The sequence below is a fragment of the Pelodiscus sinensis genome, chromosome 1, assembly GCF_052426305.1.
Source record: "Pelodiscus sinensis isolate ZL-2025 chromosome 1, ASM5242630v1, whole genome shotgun sequence".
Lineage (NCBI taxonomy): Eukaryota > Metazoa > Chordata > Testudines > Trionychidae > Pelodiscus > Pelodiscus sinensis.
The window spans coordinates 229,665,995-229,682,851 of record NC_143052.1 but is presented as its reverse complement, the minus strand read 5'-3'; the positions used below and the strand labels follow the sequence as shown (position 1 = coordinate 229,682,851).

Below are 16,857 nucleotides of genomic sequence, written 5' to 3'. Positions count from 1 at the left end.
GCAATAAGCTAAAGCCAAGCTGAGAAGTGCTTCAACAGAACCCACAAGAAAGACTATCTAGCTGTCCCTCCCTCATAACTCCAGGGCTGAACCCAGGTTTTGTCACCTTTAAAAACAAAATTGCTCCATTCAAGTAATAGGTAGGCTTCAGTTACCTACACAATGAGCAAACGAACTACCAAACTTAATCATACCAATGGTTCATCTTCATTATGGTTTTGTTCACGATTCAGTAGATAGTGGAGTTTTTGCAAAGTTAAGCAATCTCTTTAGGGGGTCTTCCCAAACAACAATCTTGGAAAGTAGGACGTCTTTTACTTCTACAAGTTCATAGATGAGGAGATCTAAAATTTTCAGTATGGATCACAAAGATAGTCATGGGAATTAGCATCCTCCTGTTCATGATCACAAATTCTAACAGCAGCAACTGCCTATGCAGAAAAATAATTTTAGGGAATATATTTTAGCTGTCTCAAAGTGATTTAGCAAGCAGAACGAGGAACCAGCAACATGACTAATGAGCTGTTTACAGATCCTGAGCAGGATATGCTTCTAACTCTGCCTTGAGTGATGTCAGAAGTCCACTGATCCAGTCTTTTGACTAGATCAGGAGCAAAAAGGAAGTAAGATATTCTGAAAGCTGATAAAAGAATCTGGAAGGGACAAACTTATGAAAGTACACTATCAAGGAATAAGTTTGTTACTAGCTAGGAAACGTTTGTGGATGAAGGAAGACTTCACACTCTTTTGGAATGGAAACTCATGGCCACTACTCCAAATCTAAAAATGAAACTGGGGTGGAAGGTTAAAGTGAAGTTGATTCAACAAACGATTCCAAGGTGGGAAGGTAAGTTTACAACCAGTACAGGCTGGACCTCCCCAGTCCAGCACAGCTGGGACCTGACTGGTCCCAAACAACAGAATTTGATGGACCTAGGGAGGTGTCCCCCTGCAAGGGGCCCAGAGCCAACCAGTCCCCTTCCTCTGGCCCCCTCTACTTTCTCCCCTGTTTTGCTGCCCCTGGTCCTGGCTTGGGGCTGCCTTTGGCACCCAGGGTTCTCCAGCTCTTGCCTGTATTACTGCGAAGAGTCAGATTTCTCCATTCCTGTGCTGCTGCAGGTGGCCACACTTCTTCGTCCCCCAACCCTGCACCACTGCTGGTTGTCTGGGTTCTCCAGCTCCACACTGCTGTGGGCATCCATGCTTCTACGCCTGCCAGCCCCATGCTGCTGCAAGTGCCTGGGGTTCCCCAGCCCCTGGGTCTGTGCTGCTACAAGCTGCCAGGGTTCTCCTGTTCCTTGCCCCAGCAGTGCTGTAGGACTCCACCAGCTCAGCTGACCCTCCTGCCATTAGGCTCTGGGGTTCTCTGGTCCAGAATCATCTGTGGTCTAGTAGGACCACAGATGTTGCTGGACCAGAGAGTACCGGTTTTCAGAGGTGCAACTTGTATTATGTTCTGAACTAGTAGATAGTATAAACCTTCTGCAGTATCTGTTCTGTGACTTCAGGCAGAGATCATCATATCCATCTACATAAATCAAAGCCATGATTATACAATTCCTTATTACTTTATGTTTTTGCAGTCAAGCCAGAAGGATTTGAGTTTTGCATCCTGAGACCTTAGGCTACATCTAGACTGCAAGCTTCTTTTGAAAGAGGCTTTTTCGAAAGATACTTTCGAAAAAGCCTCTTTCAAAAAAGAGCATCTAGATTACAACCAGTACTTTCGAAAAAGCGAGCTCCTTTTTTGAAAGAGAGCACCCAGGCATTCTGGATGCTCTCCTTTGAAAAAGCAGTTTGCATTACATAGCACCTTTTTTCAAAAGAGCACTTTCGAAAAAAGGCGTTATTCCTCATAAAACAAGGTTTTCCGCGGTCCAAAAAATGGCCGCGTTCTTTTGATTTACTTGTGAAAGAATGTGGCAGCAGTCTAGATGCAGGGCAAGTTTTTTTCTAAAAAAGGTCACCTTTTTTGAAAAAACCTGTAGTCTAGACACACCCTCAGAGTCTACTTTATGGGGATACTTTATCTCCACCCCATATCCTTCTTGAGCACTTAGGAGGTTTTCAGGTTTTTTTGGACATATTAACTTGCAGGCAGACCCTCCTACAAAACATCCCCCCCCCCCCCCCCCATTGCAAAACAACATGAAAGTCTCATGCAGTCTCTTAGAAACTAGGTGGCTTTTCAGATTAGACTGGAGCTACCATAGTATGAGGGCAGAATAAAAATCACCTAGTAGTTTAGATGAAGCATTGAGACAACAAAGGCCACTCTACCCAAGAAGCTTATGGCATTTACAGTGCACATTCAAGTATCTGGAACACCGTTCATGTGAGTGCTCCTAATGTTTCATAACAGTACAGATTATCTTTTCATCACTTGCAGTAGCTCTCAGCAAGTCTTGTATACACTTCAGAGACCACAGTTCAGTTGGTCAATGTAAAAGGGAAGTGATGGGGGTCACATCCAACCTTGTTCAACAGTGCAGACACAATGTTCCAATTCAATTCTGCAACTATCCTAGAGGAATGTTCTGTGCATTCTGGTTGATGGGTCTGGGGAGAGCTACGAGATAATTATCTATGAAGCTCCTTGCTGCTTATACACAACATTGTCTATTCACCTCAATTATAACATATATTTTGTCAGCAGCATTCACTTCAAAGATCTCAGAATTATTGGATATTCTGCAACTTATGAATCCATAATTTCCTCGTGTAACAGTTTGCTACTGGCCATGGCATATTTATACTTACCTGGAAGCAAAAGCAATCCAGTGAGCTTAAGTACACCAATTGGAAGAGAGTGATATATGAAAGTGTTCCAAGTGTCTATTTGAAATTGTCAGCTGCAGCAAAAGCAATGAAGTTATTAAGAAAAAAAATCAACAGCCCTGAGAGGAAGATTCAGTAAGACCCCAATCAATGACCAGACCTTCAGTATGAGACGGCTTACCCATCCCTTCTTCAAATTAAAGCACATTTGCATCTGCAAGATGTCTGAGGTTACTCTGGGAACTTCTAACAAGCTTCACTGAAACTAATATGGCTCCTCCACCATTATAGGGGCTTAGCAATAGTCCGCTTAGTGTTCTATTGCAATATTATCTGCATGTCCTTGGATGACTGGAGATAGGACCTCATAATTCAACAGTTTACTGGACCACAAGCAGGTGTCACTTGGAAGAATACCACCAAGTATTTTTTCCCATCCAAAAAGACTAATAGAACCTACCAAGACACAAAAGACACACTAAATTGAATCCTAGCCAGATAACCCAACAGAATGGCTATCACAATCTATTGAGAATGGTGACTCACTTTGGAATCTTAAGTAGAACTTGGAGAATACTGCTATCTAATTTTACTAAATTTGATCCCTGCACACCATAATCAGGAAGTTGACCCATTAAATCTGAAATTCCATTCAAGCTTTGTAGATGCATGCAAATCCAGAGCACTGAACAAGAGCACTCTATAAATATATGAATTTATACATGTCCACATACAACAACATGCTAGTATGCCACTGCATAACAAGCGAGTACACACAGGAAAATTTAAAACATTCTTACAACTGGCAAATCAAACTGATTTTCAATCAATCAGCAAGAAAGATCAGACTCCCTCCCTACTGAGGCACATTACATGTAAATAAAAAAGTAGCAAAAAGCAAATGAATCAACACCATTTCTGCAACCGTTAAATGACATTTCACCACTGTAGAATGCATCTTATACTCACCTTATTTAGAACTGCATCTACACGCAACACTTGTCTCAGCAGATAAGAGCCAAGACTCAGAACACTGTACTTGCAATTTCAGAAGTACAAGGATTCTGTTTTCCTTGTTCTTGATTTATTACAAAAGACTTAGGGAAATGCTTCAGTTTTTCCAATAAAGCTACATACAACTAACTACTGCTTCTGTGTTGTGGCAGCACTGCCAATTCTGAGATACTGTTTTTAGTTGAATTGCTGTGATGCTGAAGCACTGTGTATGATTAACAGAACTTCAGCTATTAATTAAAAAAATAACACTAGGATATTCTATTCTACAATAATTTTTGGAGTTTGTAGGATGTCACCTCCCTTCCACCAACAATCAACACTGTGAAGATGATGGTATTACATACGTAAAAAAATAGTATAAATCTGCACTGTCTCATTTTCTCTTTCTAAAGTGCTGAGAGAGGACATTCTTAATTATAGCAGAACATCTATTAAAGCCAGCTGTTGTGGGGTACCTAATTATAGGTTGTGGCATTGACTAGTGAAATGCTTTGCCTCCTCTGCCTGACATCTCTGCTCAATGTCTATCAGGAGGAACATTTCCCCTCTTGTTTTCACAATATTTTGTACAAAACATAAAAAGTCATGCAGATGTCCAACTGAAGGCACCAGCCACATTCTCTCCTTTATGAGGTGGCAGTGAAGCAAGGCCTTTTACTGTTTGAATACTAAACTTTCTCTAAATAGAGCATGATAATGTTACAATCTCTCCCACCCCAATCTTAATAGACTATGGTGGGGAAGACTGAATTATGTACCATTTCTTTGGCAGACTAAATATTCAGAATCCTGTGATCCATCTCTCCTACCAAGTACCAAGGAGTAGTGGCCTGTTCAGCGGTCATACACTGATGGTTGTATGGGTTGACAACATCTACTGCCCCAGCTTTTTGGGGAACTTAGCATGTAAAAATCTATCACGGACATTTTACATATTGCTAATACACTGCTGCAGGACTGTGTTGTCACTCATGTCTCCAGCACTGCAGATCCTACAGTGGGCTTCCAAACCAACAAGATTTCCCACATAGTGGTAAGTCAGCAAGTTTTGTCAGTTGCTCTAGATGAGAAAGTAGAGATATGCGCAGGTATGGTCTGTTCTAGTCTGCAAGTCTTGGTCAAGAGAAGGAGCCTTATGAGCTGGTTCTGACAGTTGTGTCTAAAGATTAGCCCTTGATCATCTGAGAAGGGATTTGAGATTTATGTCTTGAACATGTAGTTGAGATAAGTCCTCAATGCCCAGGAAGGACCCCAAGATATCCCAAAATTTCAGGGAGGCAGGAAAATAAGATACCAAATTGTAGCCAAACCAATGAGTATTAGTATCTAGGGTGAGTCTATGAGCTTTATGCCATAATACAGCAGACTTCTGATAATCTGGCACCTTTGGGACCCGGGGGTGCCGGATTATCGGATATGCCGGAGTATCAGGAGGTACTCCGGCCAGGGGGCTGTGACAGGTCTGGAAGGGGGTTGGGGGAGGGGGAGTTGGGCGGGGAACAGCATGGTGAGGGTCAGTGCTGTGGGACCAACCCAGCAGCACCCCAGCTGTTCTGCCCCAAGGCTTCCCCAAGTCCACTGCTGCTGAAACTGACCAGCAGCAGACTTGGGGAAGCCCTGGGGCAGAGCAGCTGCGGTGCTGGTGGGTTGGTCCTGCAGCACCGCTGCTGCCCCTCACCTAAGCGGCGCTGAGGGACCAACTGGGCAGCACCCCAGCTGCTCTGCCCACCCTTCCCCAAGTCCGCCGCTGGTCAGTTTCAGCAGCGGCAGACTTGGGGAAGCCTTGGGGCAGAACAGCTGGGGTGCTGCTGGGTTGGTCCCGCAGCGCCGCTCAGCTGAGGGGCGGAGGCGGCACTGCGGGACCAACCCGGCAGCACTCCAGCTACTCTGTCCCACAGCTTCCCAAGTCCGCCACTGCTGAAACTGACCAGCGGCCGACTTGGGTAAGCCCTGGGGCAGATCAGCTGGGGTGCTGCCAGGTGCCAAGCAGGGGGGTGAGGGGCGACGCAGCGGGACCAACCCGGCAGCACCCCTGCTGCTCTGCGCCTCTTTCCCAAGTCCACCACTGGTCAGTTTCAGCAGCGGACTTGGGGAAGCGGCACAGAGCCGCTCCAATTGTCCGGCTGGCTGGAGCACTTCCGGGTTCCAGTTGGTGCCGGACTATTGGGAGTGCCGGACCATTGGATGCTGGACAATTGGAGTTTTACTGTAGTTGGGTGTTTGGCTTACTCTGTAGAGTAGAAAAACAACAACAAATGGTCTGGTAGCACATGATACCATCTACATGTTTTGTTAGTCTATGAAGTGTTACCAGACCACTTGTTTTTTTCTGTACAGACTAACTTGGCTACCCCATGAAGATTCTGTAGAATAGAGTATGCCGAGAGCACAGAAAACTGCAATATTATCAGAGACTTCTCCATATACCTCTGAAGATAATGAGGTGCAAGTAGTGCTCATGAAAAGATAGTGCTGTTCCCCATTGGAACAGTGATAATGTGGGATGCTCTTTATTTACTACTGGTACAATAGACTACATTAGATCCACTGTTGCAGATTGGGCCAATGGTAATAGTCTTGTGGAATTGAGTACCAATAAAATGGTAAGCTCTGTGGCAGCAGATACAATCTGCTGTGATATAGTACTTCAAACTGCATCTGTATGAAGGAAACTGGCATGGGAGAAGGTGCTAATATAAATTATTCTTGTTGCTGGATTTGTAGACGCTGGTCATCCTCTAACAGATGGTATTCATACTACTGGTAATAGAATAGTCAAACTTTGCCAAGGCTTGATCGTGGGACAAACAAACCCAAATAGCCAACGTGATACCTAGTGAGATAGAAGGCAAGTCCAATTCAGTTCAAACAATACTGGTATGGCTGCTCAGGGATCTCTTTTGAAGCTGAGAGGCACCTTTTATGTATGAAAGCATCAAGTTTTTATGAAATCTAGGAGTCACTCTTAAGAGTGAATGGGCCTCTCTTCTCACTGAGGGTCTATGCACTTTCTCCTACCATTGCCTCCCAAAGATTCTTAAAACAGATTATTTGAGGTTTATTTTCACAATCTGTGAGGTCAGACATGCAGAATCACTCTTCAAAGATCTCGTACTTTTCAGTGACCAGGCCTGACTGTGGGTGTAATGATGCTCAAGGAGGAATTCCCTGAGATAAGATTCTCTAGGTTGCTGAACTCTTCTGCAGAAGGATCAGCAAATGCCACACTGTTCAGGCATGTGACCTTCTGAGGCAGAATAAACATCACCAATCAACAGCATGATCATGTCACAAGATGGAGAATGTTTGAATTCTGAGGACCTATGATCATATTGAATAGCCTAGTACCTAATACTCTGAGGAAGAAGAAAAAAAGTTCCCAAATGCAATTAAAATGGAAACTGTCAAGAAACTAAAGTGTACTCAACATGCACATATCTACAATGAAATATGTATGTGGACAGTAAGTGTTTTGAGATATTACTCGTTTGCCAGAATGCCGGGTCCCACAATATCTTGAATTGTCCAACATAGCACTTCTTTGGACAATTATGAAAAGGTACCAGTACTGCTCCTGCACTAGTTAAAGGAATGTGGAGTGCAGATATACTAAAACAGCTTACACAAGGCAGACTGCTTATCTGCTTTCGAAGTAAATTATAATGCAACCGTTAATGCAACCACACAGAGAAGCCTGAGGTCCTGAAGATATTTAATGTTTAGTTATAGCACGCCAGGCACTCTCCAGGCACATGGGAGGGCACGTCCTGTTGTGATAACTGGGTTTACAAATTCACTCTAATTGTGAATTCAACTATAAAAAGTGTAAATTCATAATCTATGAGAAAGATTGCTGGGAAAAGCTGAATTAGTTCAAACAAAAAAGCCATGCTGGTGTAAGTCAAGGACTATGTTAAGATCATGTCTGGTAAACAAGAAAAATCAATGAAAAATCAGTATGTCAGATATTTAGCCTAACTGGTGGACAAAATGATGGGGGAAGCAACTTCAACCACAATTCCCTTGTGGGCCCTTAAAGAAACTTTAGGAAAAAAAAAAACAATCACCGGAGAGGTTTTGCCATCATGGCTGCCACCTATAACGTCTTAATCCCACTCCTGAAAGATGTCCTGATCAGTTAAACCTAGAAAGTGAGATTGTTTCTTTTCCCCACCTCTTCTTCCCTTCATGTGTCCTTTCCTTTTCCTGTCTCCTTTTCCCTTTCTGTCTAGTAAGAATCTGGTTTAGCCCACCAAGACTGCATATTTTGCAACAAAGCTCTAAGCCTGTGACCAAATAGGTTATAAAAAGCAATTCCCTAGACAGAGATGCTGGTACGAGTTGTCATGTCTTGGAGTTGCTATGATTGTTTGCTGTACCAATGTTTTTCTAACAATGAGTGAAAGTCAACAACAAGCAGAAGCTGCATTTTCTATCTTTGCTATTCTTCTCCATTTTAGCTGTTTGTTCTGTCTTCATTGAAAATGGAATTGGACTTACCAGCTCCAACCAATCTCAATGAATTTTCCCCAAAAAAGATAATTATTTAAGAGACTGTCAAAACAAGGTTTTTTCCCCCCCCTTTTTCTAAAAACTGCTGTGAAAGAGAAAGGGGACAAGGGATGCGTTTAAAAGAAAGGAAAATGTATTTAATATAATACTCAAATACTTAACAGCTTTTCCTGTTTCTGTACCATAAATAAAATGTTAAAAGGACTTTTAACAGTGTGTTTGCAATGGTACTAAGCAGGCTGAGGCCTCTGTATCAAACCCTGAATCTTCTTTAAACAGTGGACAGTGATTGGGTATGTTAGAACCATTGAGTCTTTGGGCCCCTATATTTCATCTAAATTAACAGAACAGGCTCCTTTTGAAAAAGTTTACAATTTTAATAGCCAACAAGTGATAGAGAGAATCAACAGTGGAATTTAACATACCTTCACTCTACCTTTATTTTTTTACTCCAATGTCTATTTTTGCTCAAATACCTTTAAGTGGGAGGAGCAGGTTCATATAATTTGTGGAAATATATTTATATAAGAGATCAAAAGGTGGCAATGATATTTCTTACTGTAATATGGCTCTAATAAAGTCAAGATTTTTTTAGACCCAATGATTCAGGAATCCAGCAAGTTATCTGCAGAGCAAGAGGACTGAAAGACGAACAAGTTTTTTTTATTTTGGTAGTTTCCATTGTATTGGCTACATCACATGATGTAGGTCAGGGATCAGCAGCCTATGGCTTGCGAAACAAATATGGCTCACTAGGGAGCCAAATATGGCTCTTCTGGAGCCCCCCAGCTCACTCCCAGCAGGAAGCCGGAGCTGGCATTACAGCCTCATGGGCTGCCGCAAGATTGGAACTCCAGCACCGGCTTCCTGCGGAGTAGAGGGGAGTGGGGAAAAAGCCCTGAGCCTCCCCGCTGGATCCGACATGAAGGGTGCAAGTGGAACCAAAAATGGCTCCATGAGTGCTGCCATTTTCTTTCCCCCGGGAAATACTTCCTGTAGGCTTCCTGCACCCTACCTCCCACCCTCACCCCCTCCTGTACCCCCACCTCCTGCCTAGGTCCTGCACCTCCATCCTTGTCCCAATCATTGGCAGCCCTGTTCCACGCACTTGAACCCCCATTTTTTACCTCAATCCAGAGCCTGGGGGGCCCACAAAATCCATTAACCCTGGAACCTCAGAAAAGTAAATGTGGCCTGAGGCCTTGAACCTAAGCCCTCCTTGCCTCTCCCCCCACCATAGGGCTGGAGCACCAGGGGAGTCAGGTATTTCAGGTGGGGGCCACATCAGTGAGGGTCAGGGGGGGTGTTTTGGAGGTTTTTTTTCCCCCTTCTCACTTGTGTGGTCCCCGACTTATTTTTCTGTGGGTCAGTGGCCCCAAAAAAGGTTCCCCACTCCTGTCACAAAAACAATGTTGAAACCTTTGGTGTTGGACATAATATTTTACTTTATTCAAAAATGAGGCCTAGCCAACAAGCCCCCAGTAGGGACCCAGCTCCCATCGAGCCACAGCATCATAACACTCCTGCACTCCCCACATACCCCAGCCTCCTGCCTTGAGCCCATCATGAATCTAAACTCCCTGCCCTGAGCCTCTCATCCCCAAACTCCTGTGCCCCCACATACCCAGGTCCCTGCCATAATACTCCTGCACCCCACACCCCAACATTGTGCCCTGAGACCATCGTACACCCAAATCCCCTGCCCTGGGCCCCTCATACATCCCAACCCAGACTCCTGCACTCCTACCTCCTCATCTCCCTGCCATACGATTGACAGAAGACAGCCTGAATGTGCGCATGAAGCTGGATTTGATCACTTATGTAACCTTCAAAGAAATGTGCGAGAAGATGCAGCAGCAGATGTCCCATTAAATAAAATCTGAAAGTACGTTTCACTTGTGCTATCATTAATCATGTGAATTATCAATAATATTAAGTTGTATATTTTAAGTCATGCAAATAGGCATTCTTATACAGTTCTTTGTTGACCACTTGTTCTGAATTTTGATGTAGTTTGGCTGTTTGGTGCTTGAATGATGGCATACATATTAGTTCTGACAGATGTCACCAAACACTGGGTAAAATACCCAACTCAGCTATCAGCATGCAACAATCCTTTTAGTTCAGTTCACAAACTTCACAGATTTAAGTTTCCAATACAGATGACATGTATTCCATGTGGCTGACTTCTGACACCAATGTTTCAAGGAAACTGACAAGCCTTTGGGATACAGCTGCCTTTTAAAGTTTCATATTACCAATTCACTACACACTAAGGGTGTGTAGACTACAGAGTTTTTTCGAAAAAAGTGGCCTTTTTTTTTAAAAAACTTCCCCTACATCTAGACTGCTGCCACGTTCTTTTGAAAGTAAATCGAAAGAACGCGGCAGTTTTTTCGAACCAGAAAACCTCATTACGAGGAATAACGTCTTTTTTCAAAAGTGCTCTTTCGAAAAAAGATGCTATGTAATGCAAACTGTGCTTTTTCGAAAGACAGCATCCAGACTGCCCGGGTACTCTCTACCGAAAAAGCGGCTTGCTTTTTCAAAAGTACTGGTTGTAGTCTAGATACTCTCTTAATCCATAATACTTAGGCTATGTCTAGACTGCAAGCCTTTTTCGAAAGAGGCTTTTTCGAAAGATACTTTTGAAAAAGCCTCTTTCGTAAAAGAGTATCTGAAATCTCCTGAATAACCCCTTTTACATATAATCAATGCAAAATTCTGCTTACCTATGAAAAATAATTTTGATTACTGAGAAAGTCAATATTTTCACTAACATGGTAAAACACAGATTTTAGGCCTGAGATTTTTTTTTTTTTTTTTACACATCGGTTTTGAACGTCTGATCTGATTTGTTTCAGGGTGTGGTTTTTTTTTTTTAAAGCCTGCCTCCAATTTTATCACCTCTAGTCCCCAACATGACAAAACCAAATACTGGAAAATAGTCTGTCCCCAGACTCTTCAATTCAAGGTCATCCAGTTTTCCTGTGATTCCTACTGTAGTACATAAGACAACTTTCACAAAGCATATTGGTTCTATTTGGGGAGCCATTTATAGGGAAAGCTCTGGTAAGGAAGCCCACTGATTTGTTCCAGAAGCCACTGTAGTGCCAATCAATCTGAATGACCTCACAAGAGTTTTAGTGGCATACATTCATATACAAACTAAGAACAAAATCTTGTTATATAGTTATTCTTTTTTTGGGTATTTATTTCAGAGTTCAGTATTAATTGCAATAAGTCTTCTAGAGAAAATCTGGAGTTTGTCTAACAAGTAAAACATTGTATCTGATCTCCACATTTCAAAAAAAACTTAAAAGTCAGTCTACAAAAATATGTGGGTTAGTTCTATTTTTGCTTCTTTATGATGTCTGAAAACTGAAATATTTATATTCTGGTTTTTACATTAGAAAGTGAAATCTTGTCATCTCCTCTACTGAAAAGCACTATAATCACCAGAAAAATAGGGAACTGACACATTCAAAAGGGAAAGTTACGCAACCTAGAGGAGGCTAGTAAGCTATGGTCAGACAACTTAACGCTTCTCTCTCCTTTCCCCCCTTCGACCCCATTCTCAACAGCTGCATAACTTCAACATGAGGTTCATGAAGCATGGACTATCTCTACTTCTATTTGGAAAGCACTTATTATATAGTGGTCACTACTAGAAGTAAAAATCATTTGGATTAGAGCTGGGTGGGAAACAGTGTTCTACCAACTTTTGAGACTACAAAAAGTTAGGGGAGAACAGAAATCTCTGTTCTACCCAGAATAGCCAATAGCCTGGGTGGTTAGGGAACTCCTAAAGGATGTGAGGGCTAAGTTTCATGCTATGCCAATTCAGAATTGGGATTTGATTACTAATGCCCTAGCTACTACTAGGCTATTGGCTATTCTGGTTGTGGTGGTAACTCTCTAGTTTTAAACAAAACAAAAATAATAATAAAAAAACCTAAAAATATCTGAAGACCTCTGTTGTGGGCTGTCTCTTGAAATTCTATCTTGAGAAATTTTCCAAATTAATGTTTTGCCAAAACTCATGTCAACTAAAAATTTCAATTTTGGCAAATCAATGTTTTCCGAAAAAAATAGTTTTGCTGAAAAAAATCCCAACCAGCTCACATCAAGCACATTCTGCGTCTCCCAGAAGATCTTCAGGAAAAATCAGTGACAAACCAACTTGACACCCCTGATACTTATACAAAAAACAAAACAGGAGACACTTTAAAAAATCATTCAGATCTTCTCTATTTTCATAAAGAAATATAGAATGTCATAAGCTATTTCTCCCTCCTCCCCATTCTACACTGAGCATTTTGGTTTACAACAACATTGCAAATTATAATTGTGTACACATTAAGTAACAAATGGAACCTGTAACACATACACCGAAGAAATATTTACACAGAAGAAATATTTAACACTAGGGTTAAAAGTAACTTGGCAACAAGTGTTTGTTCCTGGTCCATACTAGATTTTACAAGTATGTTTGTTAACATGTTTAAACAATTACAAATTGCAGAGTGAATAAGGCCGTAGTGATTTGAAAGCACTTATTCTAAGTTTCCTTTAGTGATATTATATGCCTATTGGCGCGCGCGCACGCACACACACACACACACACACACACACACACACACACACACACACACACACACACACACACACACACACACACACACACACACACACACACACACACACACACACACACACACACACACACACACACACACACACACACACACACACACACACACTATATATATATATATATATATATATATATATATATATATATATATATATATATATATATTTTTAGTGCTCCTTCCCACCTGAAGCAATCAAAATTTTCATGACAATATAAGTATCATTTTATTGTTAAAAGATTATTTTCACCAGAGAAGGTAATACTGATTTGTTTACAGAAAGGTGTTGTGACTAGAATAAGCCATCCTCAAGCTCTGATACCTTTACATTTAACTGAATTACCAGATACAAGATTAAATAGCACGAAGCATTTCTGACTTCTTGTAATTTTCAGGCTGTATTCAGTTTTTTATGTCCATCTCTCTTCAGTACTCAAACCTACCAAAACTAAATTTTGCAGTAATAAAAATCTTTTCACACTCAGCAAATTTACATTAAATGCTTCAGAAACAGCAGGATCAGCCTTATATGTTTGCTTTACAATGGAGTATGACCTTTCCAAATAAAGTTTAATGTAACCAACTCTAAACCACCACCATTCACTTTTTAAATCTAATATGTTAAGCTAACAGGAGACCAAAACATTTATAGCCTTATAGAGTTCTTTGGCCCTCTCTCGAAGGTCACCTGAAAGAGACTAGTGCATTAGACCTCGAATTTAGAATTAAATTGTAGGCCATATTTACATTAAGATAATTATAAATTTCACGTTTGGCAGCCAATCTTTTCCTAAATAAACAGGGTACAAAAATGTCAGGCATAAAAGATTGGGAGGTGGGGGTAATCTAATAAAGGGTGGATACATTAACTCTTGAAGCTCTGAAACATCAGAAATTATGACAATACTCAATGATGCTTGAATATAGGTTAATTTTAAAATTGCATTTGTTAACTTTTCATAACTAAACAAGCACACTTGCCATAGTTTACAAAATATGGTTCTCTTGGAGCACTTCTCTTCTATAAGAGTACAATTTTAATTGACTAACAGTATTTGAAATGCATGATCACACAAATAATTATGACGTCACTTTGTAAAATGGTGGATTTAACTCTCTGGTTGAAAAGCAGCAGTTATGCAGATAGATGTGCAATACATAGTAATATTAAATCTTATTTACTATGGATTGATCTGAGCCATCAAGTTCAAAATGGTAATGTCTTAGGTTACATAATGTGTGGAATTCAACACAGAATGCTAAGGGAGTACATTTATATTTGGGCAAAGCTGCAGACTACTTTTGTGTATCTAGTTTTAGTGAGGAGTAACTTAAAGCCCATGGGGAAAGTGCACATAGATAATAATGGCATTATTATTTTAACACGACTGGCGCTAATTAAGTATACCAAACTTCCGAATTCACACACATCTCTAAACAAATCATGCGTAAGCTATTTTAAATTTATGAATTTGTTTTAGCTTTCAAAACAATTCACATAACAGGACTAAGGCACAGTATCTACTTTTCAAAACACACATAGTATTTAATTATTCAAATGTTACATTTAAATATTCCTAGTTAATAAAGAACTTAAGTATTTCATTAGGTTTACAGGTGATCAAAGTTGTGCCTTCACAAGAAGGGGAAGCATTATATAGAGAACAACAAACCTGGACTTGCTGGAAAGCTTTTAGTCTCTTCTTAAATCGAGAAGGTAAAACAAAATCACATCCCCGAGCTAGCAATGCCAACTCTTTTCTTAGATCAGGATCTTGTCTCAAGGAAATCTCTTTTATCCTCATGCTTTCAGATTTCATAAAATATCTGTGTGCGCCAGTCCAGGCACTTTAGTCCAAGTAAATAGCACAGCCTGTCTATTATCACACAGTGCCACTTAGAATACCACAGAACTAAAGCGCAGCTGCTGCTCTGAGAGCGCCAGCTCAACTTAGCCTGCGCCATACATTAAAGAGAACTTGGCTGGAATCACAAAAACAGACTGGAAAGTCACTTTGGGGGCTTGCCCTTTTGCTGCATGCATTCCAAAGACTAAATGGGATGGTATGGAAAGAAACAAACCTCTTTAGAGAACCATCTATACAAGGAGCTTACAATTAAAAAAAAAAAAGCAAACTCTGAAGGAATGTAAAGATGCCAGTCTTGGTCATTTTGCAGTTATTTCTTTGCCTCTCTCTGTGTCACAAACCACAGCCTAGCCTCAGTGAAGTAACTCTCTGAAAGATCAGGCTTATTACACACACAGCAGTTAAAATCTAAGTTGTTCAGCCTTTAACAGGGAACTCAGAACACAAGGAAACAGCAAGATAAGCTTCCAACGAACTAGAAAGGATAAGCTGCTGTAAAGTTCATGTTCACAGTTTCATAAGATAAAGCTTCTGTATTTATCTGAAAAAATATCCTGCATATTGCAGGATTATCATCATGTCATTTTAAAGCAGAAAATGCTTTGGAAAAAAGTAGGCAAATATCACCATAACTGGATGCTTTTAAAGGGACATTTTCACAAAGATAGCAGCTTATAGTATGAAAGAGAAGATTTAGTTAACACATGTAAAACTGCTTTATCAGGATGAACTTTTGTTGCCCAAATAAAAGTACATTTAGTATTGCAAATACAGCCATATCAAAGAAAACATGAACATCATGTTTCAGAAGCAAGGTTGCAGTTAGAGATAGCCATTCTAGACTTCTAGTTTCAGTTTGTTGTAGTTAAACAATATTTTTTGGATTGAGACTTAGTTTTGGTTCATAAGAGTTCCCTCCCTTTTCTGCCCTCCCACCAAAGTTTGTACATTTTCATATGGTTTTAAAGTGCAAAAATATATACATTCTTCCTCTCCCTGTATTCTGTTTCAGAATTTTTTGAAAAAGTTTAACTGAAATGGCATCACTTTAAAATTTCAAATGGTCATAAGTTTACTCTAGATGTCACAAGGAAAACATTTAGTTTTTAGATACATTTGCTTTAGATGTCACCATTATCTTTTGAGAATGGCATCCTGTTTACCATCTCCATTTACCACGTTAAAACTTCCAGCCCTCTGTACAGTCAATACCGCTCAAAAAGTGGACATAGTTTCACCCTGTACCTGTGTGTAACAGAATGGACACAGTAAAACAAACATTGGGAAAGAGATCTAGATGAAGGGGGGTTGTTAGTTTTTTGTTTTGGCCTGCACTGTAAGGAAGTTACTCAAAGATGCCAGTGTAACAAGGCTTAAATTTAATTCACAAAATCCACAAAAACTGAAATGGGCTCTCTACAGGATCACAGATCACAAATATGCAACATGGATATCACAGACAACATTTTCTGAGCAAAGAATTATAATTCAGTTACATATGTTAATTACAATATCAGTTACATAAAAACATTACTACAAAGTTAACTTGTAATTATGAAAAAATAAAAGCCAGGAAATTAAGTAATATCAGTTAGGAATGTTAAATTTAGTTTAATCAATTAATCCACTAGTCAGTGGATTTTCCATCAACTAGTCGATAAGTGGGGGAGACGCTGTCTGCTCTTAATGTATTTAAAAAGCTAAAGTGCAGCAGAAGGGACCCAGCACGAGCCAGGACAGCTGATTACTGGCTTGTGCAAGGTCCCCTCGCTGCACACCAGCAGGCTCTTAATACATTTAAAAAGCATAGACATGGCATCTGGGACCGGGCATGAACTGGGAATCTGCAAATTTTCCAGCTCGTGCCTAGTCCCCACTACCCCCCTGCCTCCAGCAGAAATGGTGCTAGGGGAACCAGCTTTTAAGCCAGGTCCCGCAAGCACTGGCTCCTGCTCACCCCCTCCCCCCATTGCTGCCTCTGATGGGGAGAAGTGACTAGTCAAGGGACTAGTCGACTATCTGGTAAG

General features: G+C 40.7%; 1 protein-coding gene across 3 annotated transcripts in view; it reads right to left on the bottom strand.

Annotated features, from left to right (window-relative positions):
- PPP2R3B (protein phosphatase 2 regulatory subunit B''beta) overlaps positions 1–16,857 on the bottom strand; it is a 90,053-nt gene that overhangs the window by 40,815 nt on the left and 32,381 nt on the right. The window contains exon 1 of one of the 3 annotated variants that reach the window (XM_006135847.5): positions 14,636–15,314. The exons of the other annotated variants lie outside the window; for them this stretch is intronic. Coding sequence (XP_006135909.2) covers positions 14,636–14,782 — 147 coding nt within the window. The 5' untranslated portion in view covers positions 14,783–15,314. Of the gene's footprint in view, positions 1–14,635; positions 15,315–16,857 lie in introns of those variants that run through there. 3 annotated transcript variants of the gene reach the window in all.